At 48.5% G+C, this 20226-nt stretch overlaps 1 protein-coding gene across 1 annotated transcript in view; it reads right to left on the bottom strand.

The window, feature by feature from the left end:
• The window catches only part of PTPRF (protein tyrosine phosphatase receptor type F), a gene marked incomplete at its 3' end in the record, with an annotated part of 252384 nt that overhangs the window by 31028 nt on the left and 201130 nt on the right, over positions 1 to 20226 (bottom strand). Inside the window, exons 13-20 of the mRNA XM_082002833.1 lie at positions 20096 to 20213; positions 17247 to 17825; positions 16507 to 16604; positions 10451 to 10704; positions 9665 to 9755; positions 6476 to 6688; positions 3250 to 3404; positions 94 to 209 (exon numbers count right to left, since the gene is read on the bottom strand). Of these exons, the coding sequence (XP_081858959.1) occupies positions 94 to 209; positions 3250 to 3404; positions 6476 to 6688; positions 9665 to 9755; positions 10451 to 10704; positions 16507 to 16604; positions 17247 to 17825; positions 20096 to 20213 (1624 nt within the window). The remainder of the gene's footprint in view (positions 1 to 93; positions 210 to 3249; positions 3405 to 6475; positions 6689 to 9664; positions 9756 to 10450; positions 10705 to 16506; positions 16605 to 17246; positions 17826 to 20095; positions 20214 to 20226) is intronic.

Below are 20226 nucleotides of genomic sequence, written 5' to 3'. Positions count from 1 at the left end.
TGTGGGGGAGGACAGCAACTCCTCCTCTGGCACGGGGACCTGGCAAAGGGGAACTGGAGGAGGTGGGGCACAAGGGGGTTAGCTGCTCCTTACCTGGAGTCTGGTAGTTGAGCCGCCTCATCTCAACCGGGTCAGAGGAGTGGGCCAAAAGCGAGTCCTTCAGGCCGATGGAGTGCTCATCCTTTGAAGAGGGGGAGTGTGCCCTTTTCCTATGGACAGAGACAAGCACCTGAGCTCTGGCAGAGACCGGTGTAAACCACCCTGGGTCCTTGTGTCCCCACTACCCAGCTCCATCCCAGGTTCCCGGGGGCTCTGGGCAAGTCACACGCTCTTCCATGCCTCCCATTTCCCATCTATGAAACAGGAAGGATCATATATCAGCAATGGCAAAAGTTTGATGAATGAGGCACTTTGAAATGTGGTATCTGCATAATATTTATTAGAGAAAAAGCAGATAGATGCAAGATGTTGTTTCCTCTTACTATTTCCTGTAGTGGAAGGATATGATATATTTTTTTTCCAAGTATTAGAAATATTTAAATATAGAATGCTGTAATATAATAGTGTAAAGGCTCTTCAGGGTGTGTTTTATTGGGCCATTAATACATGTCTTGAATGGTTGAAGGCACCCAAGGCGTGTATTAATGGAACAATAAAATACACTGTTGTCTCTTCATGCTATATTTATGCCTAGAGCGATGCCACCACCTCAGGCTCTTGCTGGAATTCACAGGCAAAGCAGGGACAGATCCAATCAAAAAGTGGACAAGTGAATATTAAGGAAAATCTAATACTGCAAGAAGGGTTTCTAGCAATTCTTTAAGTCCCACTTCTTGCACTATATTACCAGTATAGTGGATATACCCATGCAGTAGAGAGCAGCGTTGGGCAGGAGCAGAACAGCAGTGCTCTCTTCTGAGTCTGTGCCGACCCTGACACATTGCCAATGTGCTGAGTATGCAGCAATACACAGAGACTTTGTCTTTTGGCTACAGCCCCAAAATGGATTTTGCCTGATGGTGAACCCCTCTGCTGATTGATGTTTTCTGGAAGAGAGGGAGCTGCATCACTGCTAGTCTGAATGGATGCTAGTACATTTACCATCCTGCGAATCACAACAGTCAGCCTCTCCTTTCTACCCCCTTGTGAGGCATTTCGAAGCACCCTGAAAGGCTGCCAGCTGCACCTCTGGGTGGTAGTGACCCTGAGCCACGCACGATCAGAAATGCTCTGCGCAGGCACAGGGTGCTATCATCACTTCCACAGGGAGCTCTGCATGCTGCACAGGCACTAGTGAGAAGCAATTAGGGAAAATTTAGTGCATAAATCATGAGTGAAACCTGCGTTCCCTCTGTGGCCCTGACTGTGAGTAAGCTCCATCTGTAGCCCCTGGCTGCATCAAACACTGGAGTTGTTCAATGGGGAGGACCAGCTTGTCAGTCTTACACTACTCTGAGTCATCTCAACATCTCAGAAGCCTTCTAGCTGCCTGGACCAAGACAAAAGAGCTGAAGGACTGAAAGCATTGATAGAAAGAAAGGAAAATACATGGCAAACAAATAAAGCAGTGTTTCTCCTATTAGGAGCACAGCAGGATGTGCCATGTGCTACTGTGTACCAGTCCTTGAGCCTTGAGAAAAGTAGCTCGGCTTTTCTGGGGAATGGGCACAGCACATAATTAATGTTTGTCTCTCTCATTAGCCTAGTCAGGGCAACTGCTAAACAAACCTCCAGATCCCAAGGCATCCACTGCTACTCAGCTTCAATTCATTCCCATTGTAGACTAGACACTGGGAATATGCTGCACAGATACCTTTGGGAGAAAAAGCCTCCGAAGAGAAGCTGGACAACAAAAAACTGTAGGATAACACAGCGTCACTCTGAGCATGTGGGTGGTGCTGGAAGGGGATACGCTGCTGCTGCATGTGCTAGGCCACAGCAGGGACATGAATGTCAGGTCTGAGAACAGTGGACTGGTGCTGCTCAGACTCCAGGACAAAGCAAAGCTAAGACAAGCTGGCCACAGTGCCTATGGGGCCCAGGTACAAAAATCTGAGAAAAAGAAACCCCTATAACTCCTGGTGTTGTTGTTTTCTTGTTCTTTAATTTAATTGCAAAAACAATCTGCGAAGTCTTTATGTTGGAACTGTCTCCCTGAGAGCTGTGAGAGGCTGACAACTGCTAGGAGGCTGATACCTTTGAGGAAACAAAGTCTTTCTAAGCCCCTAGGGCTGGTATACCCCATGCTCCCAAAACCAAAGATGCTCCTTAGTAGCTTCAGGCTTGATTTTTAAAAAGGGAAATAGACCTGAAATTTTAGCAAAACAGGAAGATAAAACAGATTCATACCTTTCTTGCTTACTAGATCCAGGGAAGAGCAGAAACAGAAGAAAGGAGATGATCACTGACACAGGAAGATCACTGACACAGAAAGGCACTGACTGCACATGAACAGCAGAGCTCCATTTAATCAGACAACGCCAGCTCCCTTCCCAGTGCTACAGATACATATGTAAATAGAGAGTCCAGGAGGAGCAGAACCTTGGAGCTGAGCTGATAGAGAATGACCTACTGTAATTGAACAGGCTACACGAACACATGCAAATGCAACTTGTGGCTCCTCGGGAGGACTAACAATCATCTCACACTACAGTTACAGCCTTAGCAGGACTGCTCTGCTATGCAAAAGCAGGTGGCTGCTTCAGCAGGGTGCACAGACTGTGGACAGTCCTGATCCTGTAGGCAGGACTGAGAGTCCTCAAGAAGAGAGCTCCTATTCTGATTTCAGCCTGTCCCATTCATGCCCTGTTCTCACCGCTAAGACCATGTTCCTCAGTCAACATTCACAGTAGTGGGGGCACCTGCCAGAGATCAAGCAGGCAATTTCCACAGAGACCCCATACTAGAGAAGTGCCCAAGACTGTAAATCCAAGCTGTGAGACCAGAAAGTGGTCAGATTTGCTTTAGGGACAAAGCTGCTCTCCTCTGTCCCACTGCTCATGTGCTTCCAGAATCCACAGCAGCTCTGTGCCCTGGGGCTGATATTAATTACCTACTGCATACCCAGCCCTTCTGCTCTTTTTATAAAGCAGCATTTTGCTGTGCCAGGTGGAGACCTTCCTCCTCCCCATGACCATCAAGAACTATCTATCAGAGCATCCCATATTTGAAGGCTACAAGGAGGGTCTTGAAGGTGCTACATCCTGTAGTGCTCATAACATAACTGCTATGTCCTGGACTGGATCTCACCTTTTGAAGAGGAGTATAGCAATGACAATGATGATGATTAATATCACAGCCAGGACGGGTCCCATCACCCACAGCATCTCCGGCTCATCCTGCTGCTTCGCTGAAGCCACTTCCATCACAATCTCATCCGAGTAGGGGCTGGCTGCGTATCTCTTCTGAATGGCACCGGCAGGAGAGGGAGAGAAAAGCAAACGTCCATTATGCTAAAGCAACAGCTACACCCCTGAAATGCGGTGGATTCCCCTCGCCTCTGTCTAGCAGGGTATGGTCATGCTTCTCAAACCCCAGCAGCACACCACAGGATCCTCCCTCCCTCGGCATCACCAGTCTCTTCCTGCTGTGAAACATTCCCAGTGCCAGCAACTTCCTGGCTAGCAGACCTGGCCTCGAGGTGCCAAACTGGAACAGCCCAGCTAAAAGCCACTTGCCAGCCCTGGATTCTCTCTAAGCCAAATCACAAGCTTTTGAATCCCAACCAATTGCACAGTGGGGCTGGCTGATGATTCCTAAGTGGTTTGTAATACCTGCTGTGCTGATACCAACACATCTCTCCAGGACAGGGCTATATTAGGAAAACCCCTGCTGGGCTACGCGGCTTTCTTAAAGGAATGAAATGACAGGAACATTTTCTACCTGATGTCTCAGCCCTGATAAACAGACCTTGGAAAGGGGCTCATGCTTACAGGTTCCTTTCCAGAGACTTCTGCAGTCTGGCAGCCCAGTGATTTATAACCCGAAGGGACAGTTTTCTAGTCCCACTAGCAAGACGGGATTAGCAGACACCCAAACCCTTCCTGCAGAAAAATGACACTGCACCTGGCTTGTTCTGCTGCTGTTGCTAAGGCTTGTGGAGCGGTGTTGTCCCTTCACAGCTCAGCCTTGCTGGGTCAGAAGGGTTAAGTGCTGCAAAAAGCAATCCTTTCCCCCTGTTAGAGAGGGCCAGAGCTGTATCAGTTCGGTGCCTGTGGCTTTTGAGCAGCACCTGCTACCCAGCATTAGGGAGGCAGAAATGCTCTGCTCCTGCCATTGAAAGGTTCGGTCACTGAAGAGAGGTGCCTGTGGATCTATAAATCGCCTGATTTAAGGTTGAAGTTTAAACACACACTTCATGTCTGCATGCATGTGAAGAGAAGAAAGGGAAAAATCAAGCATGCTGGTGTCACATAAATGCACATCATGATCTCCTCTCACAGGTACCCTTGATCCCAGCCAGCCTGATTTCAAACATCCGTGGAGTACAGAAAATGCTCTTATCTGTGACATCCTTCTGGCAGCATGTGCAGCTGCAGCATCCTAGCTGCTCTCCTCAGACTTATCAGAGGTTAGAGATGCCACTAGCTGGAGGGGGATCATGGGGGCTGGTTGCTGCTTGAAACCTTTCAGCCCTCCGAGACCCTGTTTCAATGACCCTGAAATAGCTGCTGGCTCCCGGTTCAGCTCTGTTCCTAGAGAAAATCTGCATGGGATCACTACAACCTATTGTCCTGTTTCTACGACCCCTTGTCCAGATCTAACAACAGGGCAGGGAGTCAGCAACAGCTCTTTCTGAGCGTGGCAGAGACAAGAAGATGTTACATTGGTGGTGAGAGGATGGGGCAGAAGGCCTGGGGCTCCCCTTTGTATGGGCAAGTGGCTACTCTGTGAGGAAGGTGCAAAGGCTTTGCTTGTGACTACCCAGAATGGTCAAGCTGCATGGTGGGGGGGAGCATGCTGATCTGTGCAGCAAGGTAACACGTGTCCATCTCCGAAGCTTTGTGCAAGGGGCAAAGATTCATATTTTTGCAGACACACTTTGGGGATGCCTCCTTCCAAAAGAAGACAGAAGCAGAAGAGATCAAGAAGGACTGTTATCTCAGTGTCATTTCCAAAGGCAGACTGCAAGGTGCAGGTGCTCCTGCTCACAGAGATGGTGTTTCAACCACACTCCCCTTTGCCTTTGAGGAATGGTGATGTTACGCTTACCTGCTGACACTAGAGACACAGCAAGCAATTTAAGAGGAGCTTCGTGGGGGAGATAGTGCACAGCCCTGAACAGAGTGCTTCATGCTTCAAAGGAAAATGGGTGCGACACAGTGGAGGATGCAGGAAGGTGGTCCCTAGGAGCACGGTGTAATAATTCTGCTGGCTGCTGGCTCACTGCAGGGCTGTGGCAGATCTATGCTACAGAGGAGATCATGATGATAGTCTGGGATCAACTAGTAAAGGTCATCTCTTCTTGACAGGGATTGCCAGGATAGCACATCCCAAGGCCTCTGCCTTACCTTGCTGTTTATCTGTGACTCTCCTTCCCTTACCAGTGTGCTCATCTTGCCACAAGAACACGTGAGCTGGATGAGTAATGAAGAACTTGACCAGCCCTAATGAGCCATTACAAGCAAATGAGGCTGAAGAAGGAAGCCACAGCTTGGAAGCCGACCAAAGGATTCTGTGCATCTCTATTATTTACATTATTTACACACTGGCCGCTGCTACTGCCGCCACCACCACTCATGCCCTTCGTGTTTACAGCTGGACGCTGATGCACAGCTCTCGCCATGCTGCTCCCTGCTTACTGCATCAGCTACTCCCTTCCCCCTCATGTGCCCAGGCCCCGTGTGCATGGCGACACACTGCTGACAAAGGCATGGCCCATTTGCCTCTAGCAAGGACAGGCACAGGGGCAAGAATGCTGCAGGCACATGCACAGCTTTGCCCTGCTGACAACCCGTTGCGATGGGAGGTAGGTAGGTTTGCTTCTCCAGACAGCATCTGGAGCCGAGATTCTGGCCAGAGAGGGCCCTGTGAAGGCAGGTTTGCAGGGGGAGCATCCTGTTCACTGTAGAGCCTCAGCAGCCACTGTGCAGGGTAGGATTTCACAGGGCTGTTTTCCACAGTCGCTTACTTGAACTAAAACAGAATGAGAACCTATCCCAACCATGTGTCAAGCTCTGCTCTAGGCACAGCCCAGCAAGCCACAACTGAGCTTGTGTAGAACGCATGTGTTGACACTGCCCTCCACTCTCATCTGTTATGTCAAACATACGTGCCATTTCCCTCTAAAAACATCATCTATCAAGTCAACTCCCACAGCTGCCTGAGCTTGTTGAGACCAGCTATGCAGCCTCACTCTCCTCTCTTCAGAGGAAACTCCATCATCCCGGCTCGCAATAATTTTTCACCCTGCCTACACTGAGCCCACCTCAGCTCTGCTAGGACAGACTGTGCCCCCCCAGCAGAAAGTCCTTACCGTGTCTCCATCCTCCAGTGAGGCCAGCACGAAGCAGCGATAGCTCAGGTCATGAGACAGGGGCTTGTTGTAGAAACCTTTGTAGTTCTTCTCGTCCCCCAGGGTGAAGGTCTCAGGCAGCACATCCACTTGAGCTGCAATGTAGGGCTTGAGTCTGTCTGCTTGGCGTCGCTGGCGCCTGCTCTGATTCCCTTGGCTTATGGCCTCCAGCAGCTGGGGACAAACAAGGTGCATCACTATTGCTTCGCCCAGCGTGACACCGCCTTATGCTGTTACCTTACTGGTTGTAGAACTCAGCAGGGTGGAAGGGAAGGGAAGGGAGGAGAAGATACTGGGTTTGATTTGGATGCGGTGGTACAAAAAAACCAACCCAGCAGGTGCGTTATCTGTTTGGGCATTGCTGGGGCACCTGTCTGCAGACCCTCACTGCAAGCACCTCTTGCCAGGAGCTCAGCTTTGGGAGAGTCCTGAGCCCTGGGATGCTGACGTGGTGAATGTTGGGGCTAAGACAGCCTAGCTGTGCCTGTCACCCCGAGTTAATGCATCCCAATAGGCTGCAAGGGAACTGGGACATGTTCTGAGGCCCAAATATTGGTATGGACAGCAACTCACGCTCTTTATGGACACTGGATGGGAATTACAGCTGACGCTGATGTACAGGGAAAAAACAACATTTGCTGTGTCTTTCCCTTCTGTCAGTGCTTTGATATTTCACCTGCTGCTGGGTTGCAGGAAGAGCTTTGTGTAAATCACACAGAATAACAGATTTCATGGGATGTTCAGAGTAAAAATGGCAAATTTCATAGTCGGCCACAAATTCATGAAAAAGGATATAAACACACAAAAATTCAATTACACTGCTAAGACAGACTCTCAGACACTTAAAGATGTTTTTCTAATGAATAAAAACAAATAGCAGGCTTGGAACAGAAATTCTAATTTAAAATGAAGAAGGAGGCATGAAATACATTTCACACACGAATGTATCAGTGCAGCATTGCCAGGGCAGACAGGGAACGTCAGTGGGGCTGCGGACAGTGATGTGCACACAAAACCATGTTGCTGAGCTGAGCTCACGCCCTCTGAGGAGGAAAAATTGGTTAGGGCACCCTTTGCTCTTTCCCTGCAAGAGTCCATTCTTGCCCTCTTATGAATACTCATACTGGAGCAATTTAGGAAAGCTATAGCTTGTCATTGCAATATCACAAAAAAAAAAAAAAAGATGGAGAAATCTTGGTTTCACAAATATCCTTGTAACTGCAGGGGGAAAAGGCAGAAGGATAGTCTTTGGACTGTGGAATTTGGTCCTTACACACCTCTCTTGTACCTTGGCTGAAATTACAGTTAAGCTCTTTGGGGCAGAAAGCACAGCTGTACATGCCCGAGACCACAGGGGTCCAGTTGTGATTGAGGTTGCTGGATGCCACTGCCACCTATATATGTAACACACACTGAAAAAGACTGCACCAAAAGAAATGCTAGGCTTGCAAAGTTCAGATCCTGAAAAATTAGAAAATTAATATTGCCTGTGCAAAATTAATTCAGCTGCCTTATGTATGTGCGTTGTGTTACAATCCTTGACTGCATGGTCACAGACTATCTTTTCTGTAACTCCCCTGCTTTGTTCAATACACAGGATAGACAGTGCTTAATCAAAGAGCAGCTATTCCATATTTTGTTTTCTTATTTGCATTATGCAGCCCGAGGCCTTGTTTATTGCTTACTATTCAAATCCAGCTCTGAAAACAAAATTAATAATATCCTCATAGGCTTTTCTATGGTGCCGATCACTACAATATTACAAGTGCTTCACAAACATTAACAATCTTATCTTCCAAACACCCATATGAGGTGAGATGAAAGCGATTATCCTAATTTTACAGATGGAGAACAGAGATGCAGGGACATTAATGTAAAAAATGTCCACTAATTTTGAATGTCAAATTGAAAAGACATCAGTTTGCTTTGTTTTTAAAGAAAACTTAGCTTTCTTGTTTTTTTTATAGCACTGACTGTATCCAGCAGAGCTCCTATTGACTTTCTCTGCAGCTGGGGATGCTTAGTCTCTGCAAATGAGGCTCCAGGATCTCAAACTGAGCACTCCAAAAAACCAGAATGTGCAAGACAGTGGCTGCTAATGAAAATTTTGTTTTAAATCATTTTCTGGGCCTGGGTTAAACAGAGATAGAAACCAGTTCTCTCAATAGCTTTCAACCACCTAAAGCTCAAAACCAAACCATCCTTTCTCATCCTAGTCTTCTATTTCTTGTGACATCTTCCAACTTCTGCAATGCAATGATGCAGGAGACCTACAGATGATCGTTCTCCATCACACAGTTGTGCTTCATGTGCAGAACAGATCCACCGATACATGGCACGAGCTGGGACCCCATGGAAAAGACTGTGCAATCATGTAATTTAATATTAATGATAAGCAAGGACTGACTTCTTTGTAATTCCCGAGTGCTTCAAGCTTGCAACTTTGCTCTCTTAATGGACCCTTCTGTGTGATTTCTTGGAATTTTTCCGTATTACTTTGGGGGGGGTGGTGTGTGTGAGGAAGAAAAAGCCCACAAACTCCTTGTGTAGGACTCTTCTGATGCCTGCAAACATATTGCGCTACTTGTGTTGGGAGGACTCCTGCACAGCATAAGCTGCATCTTGGGGTGAATGGGCTGGCAAATGCTGAAAGCCTTTAACAAGCAAGCATGAAGGGAGCTTTGCAGGTTTTGTTAGATGCTAGAGTGAACTCTTTATCCAAACTGTGGGCTTAGGTCCTATCCAGAGAGGGAAAAGCCTCCTGACAGAACAGCCTAATAAACTGAAAACAATACCTTTCTCTCTTAGTTTGTTTTCAAAATCAGCCTGGTTGCTTCCGCTGAAAAAGGCTGCAAACAGCGTACAACCCGCGACAGGATCTGTCCTGGTCAGAACTCTGAGACACTCAAGTGTGGTCTCCCAATGGGGCACGTTTGGGGAGGTGGCTCCTCTCTTGCTTGACTCTAGCCTCCTTCCTACATGCTGTCACTAAGAATGACTGAGTGGGCACCACATGTCCCACAGCCCCCCACCGCTGACGTACGGCCTACCCCTATGTCACTGCACACATGCTGTTGCCAGGAGCCTTGGGCAAAATGTGTGGGCTACCTGGGAGCCACTTCCGTCACGGCAGCTGCTACAGACTCCTACCTGGTCCAGCTCCATCTCATCAGGTGTTCGCCACCGAGCAGCTGGGCTGCTGGCACTCTGATCTGCTGGCACAACCACGATGTAGTACCACCTGGGAAGGAAGGAAAACATAAGCACTGGCCCCTAAGTCATCTCTCTGGCAGGTCACTGAGTAACATGTGCCATATGCATCCCAAGGACAAACTCCTCCTCTTCCTGCCCTCTAAGCAAAAGGGTTCAGTAAGGAAGAGGCCAGTTTTCCAGCTACACCAGAGAAGAGAATACTCCTGTTAGTGCTCATTAGGTTAATGAAGATCTACAGACTGTGCTCCAGAGGGTGGTGTAGGAGCTGTGAGAAGGACATTTATATAATCAGATTGTAGCAAGCGCCCTGGGGGAATTGTGCTACAGCACAAGGATACCACAGTAACGAATGAGACTTCTACAAACTCGCTTTTTTAATCTCCTTGAGGCTTTAGGCATTATTTATTTAAAGGATATTATACAGTGTCAGAGAAAGTCCCTCCTGATCCTCAACTGTGTTTCTGCGGGTAGCATCTGGAGTATATCCACCAGGGTGAGGGCAAACTGTCAGAGAATTGTCTTAATTTTATTGCACATAAATATTTGCCAAGAAGAGCCAGCAGTGTGATCCCATGTTACGGGTAAATGCCTGGCTCTGTATCGCTGCATGTTCACAAATTCACTCCCGGGTTACAAAATCCATGGGCTGGCAGAGGTCTGCCCTGCCTTTTTCTTCACCTCTAGCCCCACACCCTGCCTTCTCCACCCAGGCACAGCACCTACCTAACTGGCACAGTGGTCTGGACTTTGGGAAGGGTGAGCGTGAATTTTCCTTCCTGTATGTACTTGTTCGTGGCGATGGGTTTGCTTTGCAAGACATCAGGAGCGGTGCGGATTGAGACGAGGTGCTGGAGCCCCCCAGCACTGCTCCCGCGGTTCATTAGCACAAAAGAATAGTCTGTGTCTGGCTGGAGGTCACTTATGAGTTTCTTCATCGAGTGGCCGTCCACCTCCACACTCTGGCTATTGTACAGAATCTGAAACGGGAAAAGGACACGCTTATGCAGCCGACAGCTGCTGATGAAAACTCACACTCAAAATAGCAGCATTAGAGACAACAATTTGGCTTTGGGCCCGCCCTCAGGTGGTTCAGCTACTGTGCACTTTGTAAACAGCCATAAATCTTTAGTTAAAGAAGAGCAACCCCCAGCACAGGGTTGAATCGTGATCCCTGTGCTTTGCAGCGATGGAGCAGAGAGGGTCATCTCAGCAAAGCCCGGGTGGCCGGTGCCAGTGGTGAGGCTGCTGGTGCCACACGTGCTGCTTTTCAGCGCCAGTTGCGGGGAGGAATCCAGATGGCTGTGCTTTGCCTTTGCGTGGAGATGAATGGGTCTTTCTTTCTTGTCTCACGAGGCTACAACACACAATATGCTTTTGCTGTAAAATCCCGTCTGCTTGAAATTGGTGTCACTCCCGTGTCTACCAGCTGACGCCTGATCGAATGGTTAATGCAGAGCGTCCCCCTCCCAGCAAAGTGACCGAGGGGGTGTTACGTACAATCTGACAAATCCTGTGCAGGGCTCACAAATTGGTACCCGAAACAGCGGCTCTGCAGGTGTGACACCCTGTTGCCCTGACAACAGATACTGGTGCTGCACCAGCCGTGGGCAGGAGATCGGTGCTGCTTTTCCCTGCTGCGCTTGCAGTGAGGGGCTGCTGGGCTGGGCAGGGCACGGCAGGGCAGAGCCGCTGGTGGCCCCAGGGCAGCAGGCAGCCTCTACACACTGCTTCCCCCCTTGGGTGCACCAGCCCCTCAGTGCCCTGTTGCAGATATGCAGGACCCCCATCTCCCCTGGGGCACAGCAGCCATGGGCACTGCTCTATCAGCTGCACCAAACAGCCCGTCTGCCCTGGGAACCTTGATCCCGGTCTTGCTGGAACAACCCCTGTACCCTGAAACCCTGGGTGCTGCCTCTGCAAAGCCAGAAACTCAAACGGTTCCTGGAGACAGAGAGAAATGGGGTGTAGAGAACTGGAGAGATCAGAGGTTGTGCCCCAGCTGTGACAAACCAGCATGTTTTCTTCCACTGGGCGACCATCCGGCATGGCAGGGGAATGCTGGATTCCTGATAGTGGTGCAGAGACACAGCATGTCAGAAACTGGCAATGGCAGAGCTGGAGCATGTTAAACCATGGCAGCTATTACATGCCACAGGCAGAGACCACACAGTAAAATGTGCTCTTTCCAACAGCGGCCTTGAGAGAGAGAAGACAGCTCTGTGGAAGAAAAATTACTTGAGGTAAACCAGATTTTTCACCAGCTGAGCCCACCATTCAGGCTGACACAGGCAGCAAGGGAGGGACCAAACCTTCCCTCCAAGTCACCTTTTTAGCAGGTGGCAGAATCTGCAGAAAGCGGCTGGCTCTCTGGGACATGGGCACCTGATTTAGCACCATTCTAATATTTAATGCTGGAGCTGGGAGGAGCGGGGAGGCCCTGGAGAGAGATCTGAAGGACAGTGGAGCACAGGGACCAGGCTAGGCCTGGAATTTGCAGACCTGCTTTTGTGTTATCCAAACAGCAATACCCACAGCACGCTTCAAATCCTCATCAGGTAATTTTGCATGGAGGTTGGGATAGGAAAAAAAACCCAGTTTTTTTGCTGCTGAGAAGAGACTCCCAACGGGTAGCAGAGCAGCAGTGAGGAGTCAGCAATGAAGGAGAGATGCAATCAATCTCGTTTGTTGACATGCTTGAATCTTCAGGGATGAACTGCAAAAATAAGTACCAAGTACTAAAATAACAGAAGTTTACAGGGACAAAGCCCCTGCTGGCTGTCCCATGTGCAGGAAAGGCTGTCAAAGGTAGGATGGCTGGAGGGAGTTGTTCTCTGCTGTTGCTCCTCTTAAGATACTTTCTCCTGGGCTTTAATCCCTTTCTCCGAAGACATGTACATCAGATGGGTGCTGAAGTGAGTGAAAAAGGTAAAATGAAGAAATGCTTCTTAAAAGTGCTGGAATATCAGATGTTTTGTTGTGTCCCGGGGGAGCAGCGGGACCTCACTTCATGTGCTCCAACACAAATTTGAACAAAACCAAACCAAACTTCCAACATGAAAAGCTGTGCTGGAAGGATGCAAAGCCCACAAAGAATTCCGTTGCCTCTCAGATGAGATTTCTCATTATGAATTCTTCCCTCATAAAGGTATCACCAACTGCTTCTGCATGTGCTCTAGGGAAGACACCCACCCACCAACTGCCTACACGTGAACATCTGCTGGGGACATGGCTGTTCTCCTGGAGCAAGACGAGGCAGAAGAGATGGTCAGGAGCTTCAGTTCAGAGTTTCCCAGCTTGCCCTGCACTGGAACTGGCCAGGACACAGTCTCTGATTCAGTCGTGATGCCAGATGATGATTTTTTAGTGCCATGCACATAAATGTCTGTCCAAAGACAGTGCAATTGGCGTTTGCAATGCTTTCCTGAAGCATTCTCTGCCATCCCCCCTTTTCACAGTTGCCGGAGCAGTTCTACATTCCTTTACTTGGCATAACACATTGTCTTCTCAAATGTTGTGCACCATTAGTTAAGGCCTCTACATAAACCTTACAATAATGTAAGGGCTCAGAAACAGTCATTAGTGTGCAGCTGAAGATGCCCAGGAGCTCAAGCAGGAATGCTATTTAGACGTTGCATCATCGCCCACTGGTAACTACTTAAGTCAGTAGCAAATTTGGCCCAAGGGCTCTGAACTGCCAAACACTGATGACTAGCCCATGGATTGCTCTAAAATGTCATTTGTGCCGCTCTTACCCACAAGAGAAGATTTGCAAAGCTAGGTGGGCCCAAATGTCACTGACGAAGGTCTGCTGCTTGATTTCAAGGCAGTAAAGAATGTATTGAACTAAAAGATGAAAAGACACATAGTGTACAACACTGGAAAAGATAATGACGTGATGGAGAAGTAGATTAGGTTGCCTTTTTTGTGGGCAGGAGTAGTTACTACATTCCATGGGGGACACAGTGAGAAAGCACTGCCCAGCATTCTCAGGGGTCACTTCCAAACCTGTATCATAATAATTTTCAAAAGGTGCTGTTCCTTCTCCCCATTTGTAAAATACCTTGTGACACTACTTTTAGCCAATATATCCTCTGTCCTGCTCTTAAGTTGAAGAATGTGTCTCAGGAAAGTAGAGTTTCCCCAAGGAGAAGGTTGTATCTATCTTGCACTTTCCATGAAAGCTCCAGAACAGTGTTCTGCAAGCACACTGAAATAGAAAAGGAATAGTGCCTCTGCTCCATCACAGCTGCTGGGCAACATTTTTACACAGAATTTACCTCCTGGACCAGAAGCAGCTGTGAAAATTCCCCAAAGAGAACTCAAACCTTCACTATTGATTTGGTAGCAATGAAAATTCCTCAGGTCTTAGTTCATCCCCTATAAAAAAAAAGCGCACCAGTCCTGCCTGCGCCTCACTATTCCTTGTCAGAACAATATCTACTTTAATTAAATCTGTTAAAGTAGAATATGACACCCTTTGGGACATAGATTTAGCATGAGACTGTTTATCAAGTGTAGATAATACTAATTGTTCCCATGGAGATTTATCTGCTATGCTAGTTACAGTATTAGGTTCTGGCCTCGGCATCCCATGTGCTTGAATTAGAAGAGAGAGGTGAGCCTTGTTTATAAAAATACAAAATCCTGAAGGTTAAGGATTTGTTTCAAGTGGCACAATCAACGACCTGGAGCTGACCCTCTTAGCTCCTGGCCTTGACTCATGCGTGTCTGCAAGTCTGGGAATATTAATAGAAGGAAGACACTATTAGAGAAATATCCTTGTAACACTCTGGTTTGCATGACTGCTCTTCAGTTAGCAAGTGGCTAATGCCATCTGCTCCTGTGTCATCTGAGGGTTAACCCACAGCAGGGGCAGACCCTGAGTCACCATCTGTGTAAGCAATTGAAGCTATGAGGCCGAGACAACGCATCAGCATTATGTCCTTGGCTCCTGGCTACCTCCAACCACTCCACCATCCTTATGTGGTAGTAATGCTCCAAAGGTCACACTGTCCCTTTCTAGCACTGTGCTGTCAGAGAGAGATGTGGGCTTTATGCCACAAGAATAAGGCAAGATGAAGCAGACTGGTTCTTCAGCAGAGTGCAAAGTAACAGAACTCTGTGAAGTTCCTTGCAGCCAGATATCTGATCCTAATGCATCCTACATCTGGGAAAGCTTTGAATACCACCAGGTCTTCACAAAAGCCTTGTCTGCTTCGGCTAAACTCTGCACGTTAACAAGTGCCTGCTATTGATCATGGTAATTCAGCTTCAGGATTTAAACAAGGAGAGTTAGTGACAAGGAACGGGAGGTGCTCACACACTTTGATGAGCATGCAGTTCAAGACCTTCCCCTCATTCCCCTGGCCATGGATCCCCCACAGCTCATGCATGCCTTGCATTTGCTCTTTAGGCACAGCATGGCAGGGTGCATGTGCAAGGAGGAAAGGAACTCATGTTGCTCCCCTGGGCACCTTTGCAGAGGAGTAGATAGCTGCTAAGACGGTGGAAGATTATCTTTGGCGATGGGACATGTTGGTCTTGTTTCTTAAGGGAGAGAAACAGCACTGAAATCTGCAGAAATTTCCACCACACTCTCGTCTTTTACCCACATCAGTGATCCACACTGGGGGACACACAAGAGTAGGAAGACATCGGGTCATCAGTGTTGTCTGCAGCCTGGTGGATGACACTACATCCAGAAGTTGGCTGGAGAAAAGCAAGCAGTTCCCTCTGCACTGACACATCTTGTGCTGCTCACACCTGTAACACCTTCTGGAAGGGTGATGATGCTTCTCTTCTTTACTCCCCGAGATTATCTATCTGCCCTGATGCTCTGAAGTAAACTCATAAAGGCAATCCAGACATTTGAGACAGGACACATTGCAGAAGCTGTCACTCTTAGTTTGATTCACTGGCTCGTTTTCAGACCACTTTGTCCTGGTGATCTCTTGTGATTAAATCATCTTTATAACATTTCACACTTCAACTCTGAGTCAGGCAACAAGACAAGCTTGTGTAACCACTGTCACAGTGCTGCAATGGCCAGCCTGACCAGTGGGCCCCAGCTGAGTGATACCAGGTAACAAGACACTTGAGAAAGCTGATGGAGGAGTGAAGCACTGATTGGGACTGCGTGAACGACCACCACAACTGCTCATGGGAAAAGCATCAATGATTTGGGGTGCCAGACTGGTTTCCATTTCCCTTTGAAAAGGTAAGTAATCCAGGGGCACTATCAAGGGAGGACTGGGTACTTAGCAGAAGTTGCTATGGTCAAGATGGGTTTCTAGGTGGATGCTGAGAAGCCAGAAATACATATTATGATACCTGAGTCTTCCCCATTCTCTGACTGCCTCTGCCCAGCAGATGCCTTCACTGCCTGGTGTTTCCTGTTGGTGTGCTTCAGCCAACATTATTCACTCCTGTTTTATTACCATGAGCCAATTGCTTACTGGCTATGCCACAACCGATCAAAACAGAAAGAAAACAACAAAACTACACTTTCTGGCCTAAGAGTGAGAGGAGGGAAAGCAAGCAGTGTGCTCTACTATGTGCCATGGTTCATGTGCAGGTGCTCGAAAGCAAGAGTGGCTACCTAACCTGGGCTTGCAGATCTGAGCTCCAGAAGACCCCAGGCCAGTGAGCAATGTGACTCTGCTCTGCTTGTCTCTCATCTGATGGCCTGACAACATCATGTGGCAGGGCAAGATGCTGCTTTCCACTGTCCTGCTCACTGCCACAGGTGGAGCTCCCTGTCCTCTGCATCCCACCCTTACCTTAAAAGGCACTGCAGATTTATAGGAGTCAGGCACTTCCCAGCTCAGCAACACAGACGTTTTCATGACGGCATTGACACGGAAGTTCTTAGCAAACACTGAAATGAAACACAAGATATTTGAGCACTGCAAGGCCAAGTCAGGAGGGAGCCAGGCAGCAGCTCGGCTCCAAGTCTCTCTTTGTCTAACTCAGCAGCAGAGGTCAAAGAGTTCAGCTACAGCAGAGAAGTGAGAGATGAGGAGAAAAGAGCAGCAGCCTTTTACCAAGTCTCCAGTCTCCAGTGCAGTTTCGCTTTTTGACTATACTTTCCTGCATTACAGAAAGGAAATTGTAGGCTGAACTGTAGCCTTCCTCTCTCCCCGCCTCCACTCACACTCTCTTGGTACTTTGCCATGATCAAAGAACAGTGGTGCTCAGGTGCTGGATCTGCAGATGATCCTACCAAGCCACCTGCTCCAGTTCAAGCACAAGCCTTTCACGTACAGATAAAACAGCAAAGTGTGCCTGTAGAGCGACAAAGGCAATTAAGCTACCACCAACGCCCCTCTCCCCACAGATGGTAACTTTAAGGAAACCTTCGTTGAGCCTCCCCTTGCCAAACTGCATTTTAGAACAGGGAGCCACACAGTACCTGATCTCGTTAGTCAGAGCAAAGGGAAGCGTAGCCTCACGAACCGAAGCAAAGGTCCCTGTCCTGGAGGAAGAGCTTCCTGTTAGGGCTTTTTAGAGGGGCACTTACCTTGTTCAACAGGCATGGTCCGGGACTGGATGCTGGGGCTGAGCGGCCCAACACCCTTATTGGTGCGGGCCCTCACTTTGATGTCATAAGTGGTATCGGGCTTCAAATTCATCAAAGTAATACTTGTGTCCTTGGTGATGTTAACCAGGTCCTGCTGGCTATTTATGTCCCTGTATACCACTGTGTAGTTGACGATCTTGCCATTTCTTTCTGCCAAGACCGGTGGGTCCCATGCAACTTCTGTGGTGGAAGTGGTGAGACCCACCACACGCAGGTTCTGCGGGAAGCCACTTGGCACATCTTCTGCAGTAGTGATCTCCTTCTCAAACTCCTCTCCTGGGCCAGCTCTGTTCTTGGCAGATAATTTGAAGAGATATGTGGCCCCCTTGTGCAGGTTGGTCACGGTGTAGTGATGGTCTCTCTTCCCGAAGTCTATCGTGTTCATCTTTTCCTCATCAAGACGTCTGTACTGCAGCCGGTAACCCAGCAGCTCCCCTACCATCTCCTTGGGTGGGTGCCACTGGATGAGGGCTGTGTTCATGGCTGTCGTGCTAATCATCATGGTGGGCTTCCCCGGGACTGCAACATAAACACACAATGACCATCTATAGCCTGGGAGGAGGGGAAGGAAGGACCGCTTCTGTGCTGCTCAGTCCGTGAGGATTGAGGAAAGTGGGAAAGTTCAGACAACAGGGTGAAGAGGATGACAGACAATTCACATGGACAGAGGCAGACCGACCCTAATCCGGTGGTGAGGGAAGCTGGAGCCAGCCAGCTTTTGGCTGCCATTTTCCCATGTGCTTCCATCTAAGCAGGCAATAAATTCAGCCATATCCAGCCCCAAAATTCATCCCCTTTTACAGGAAACGTTTAAGGTACCTCAAAGCATCATATTTATCTCAGAGAAGATCTGAATCCTGTCCTCCCAATCAATGGTCTTCAGACACTCCAGCTAGTGCACAGCACCAGGCCATGCTGGCCCTGGTGCACTGTACCAAAACAGACACACAGAAGCCCAAGTCCAGCGCCCTGATCTGTCTGGAGGCAGACAAATTTCATCCTGAAACCTTGCAGTTTTACCATCTGCAGAGGCAGCGAGCAGAGCTGGGTGGGCTGTTTGCCATCAGAATACATTTTGGTTTAGCTGATGAGCAGATTCATGATGTCAGTGTCGATGTGAGAGGTGAACACAAGTGTTCCACAGGATTTTTGCTTATGCTGCACAAGTCAAGGGGTGTTGCCGTCACTGGTTAGGAACTGATGGCTTTAAATTGATGGTTTAATACCTTGATCTCCTTCAGTTAAAAAAAGGATGCGTCTTCACTTCACATCAGCTCAGATTTGTAAACAAATCAACTGATAGGGAAGATACTCAGAATCAAAGGGATGCGGCCATTGATACGAAAATGAAAATGGGACTGTAGCCAAACCTAGTTAAATATCCTTGCACAGTTTTGAAACGTACAAGCCCACTGATGAGCACAAGAGAAAAAAGTATTTGATAGAATTATGCCCCAATTTTGCCATCAGAGGGCGATACCAACACTCCCCTTTCAGGTCAAACCTGCAGATGAGCCTGTACAGAGGCAGCTCTGGGGCTGGTTTTGTAGGTATTTAAGACATACTGTTACATTTCCACTGCCAGTGCCATCCTCTTTGCACTCATAGTACAACGTCTAACAGCAGTTAGTATTAAGGGACACGTTATTTTCAAAGCTGATTCCAAATACTAACTTTAGATGTGCATCATAACATGGGAAGACCCACTGTGGTTTACAGTGCAACACAGGGATGTTTAGGAAGCTTTTCCTGTTTATAGGACAGCTGCAGCAATTTGATGAACAGAGCATACATCATGGCGAGGCACAAGGGAGACAGCATTTGAGACTGTGACAGTGGAAACTACCTCTGGAGCTCCCCAATATGAAGCGCGGAGGAGATGGCAAGCTGTTCCTTGTTTAAAAGCACCAGGAACAAACGCTCTCAGTTTGCACAAGCTGCATTCCCATAATAACAAGTGGTAAATACTGTTCCTGTGGCTGGTGTGAGGAAGCAGCAGGATAATCAGTTGTAGGGCAGGTCTAGTGAGTGGAAATTGAGGACAAGACAATGTCAACTAGTTGGTGCCACCGCCAAAGGCAAGCTTGTCTGCATCCGGAGGAAAGCACCTGATGAACTCCTGGGTGCCCCTGCTCCAGGCCGAGGCTCCTGTGTTGCACTAGGCACAGGGTACGAGTCTCTACTCAGACAGCAGAACCGAACTGGCTGGGATCACCAGGACCTAGAAGTTGTGTCCGCAGCACTCCTATGGCAGGATTTGTTGCATTCCAGATTTTACCATGGCTCTAGGAGCAGCCAGGCTCAGCTATGTAAGCCTGAGAAGGCAGCAGTAGCAATAAGCATGGGTGAGCCGAGAAGCACCTCTGAGGAGCCCTCTGTGCCAGGGGCCATCCCAGGTGGCAGTGCAGTCACTGCAGGAAGCAAGAAACAGCACTTGCCTACGGGAACGTGAGGACAGGCCATGACTCCAAAGCTGAGGGAGGACCTGGACTTCCAGGCTTCCTCTTCCCTGGTCTCTGGACTACGCAGATGAGCTCAGACCCATGAGTTTCACTGTGCTCTCACAGGCCCTGGCAGTGTCTGTCCAGCTGTGTGCTGCACTTGGCTCAGGTGATCCAGTGGCAAAGCCTGTCAGTAGGGGCTGGAGATCACAAGAGTATGTACCTCTGCAGCATCTCCAGCCCTCTCGCTTTCTCCTGCACAGGTGCCTTGGCCATACTCCCCATGCACCTCTTGTGAGGTTTTACCACCACCCCTACAAGGCTGTGATATCTGCTGCCCACACTCACCTGCCCCTGTGGTGGTGATGACTTTCGGCTTGCTGCGGGCACCATCTCCTTTGGTGGTGTAGGCAGCGACTGTGACAGAGTAGGTGGTTTCCGGCAGCAGGCCTCCAATGACTGTCTCCTGGGAGCACATC

This window comes from Phaethon aethereus (assembly GCF_964289735.1).
Source record: "Phaethon aethereus genome assembly, chromosome: 8".
Taxonomy (NCBI): domain Eukaryota; kingdom Metazoa; phylum Chordata; class Aves; order Phaethontiformes; family Phaethontidae; genus Phaethon; species Phaethon aethereus.
This window is presented reverse-complemented; position numbering and strand designations above follow the sequence as displayed.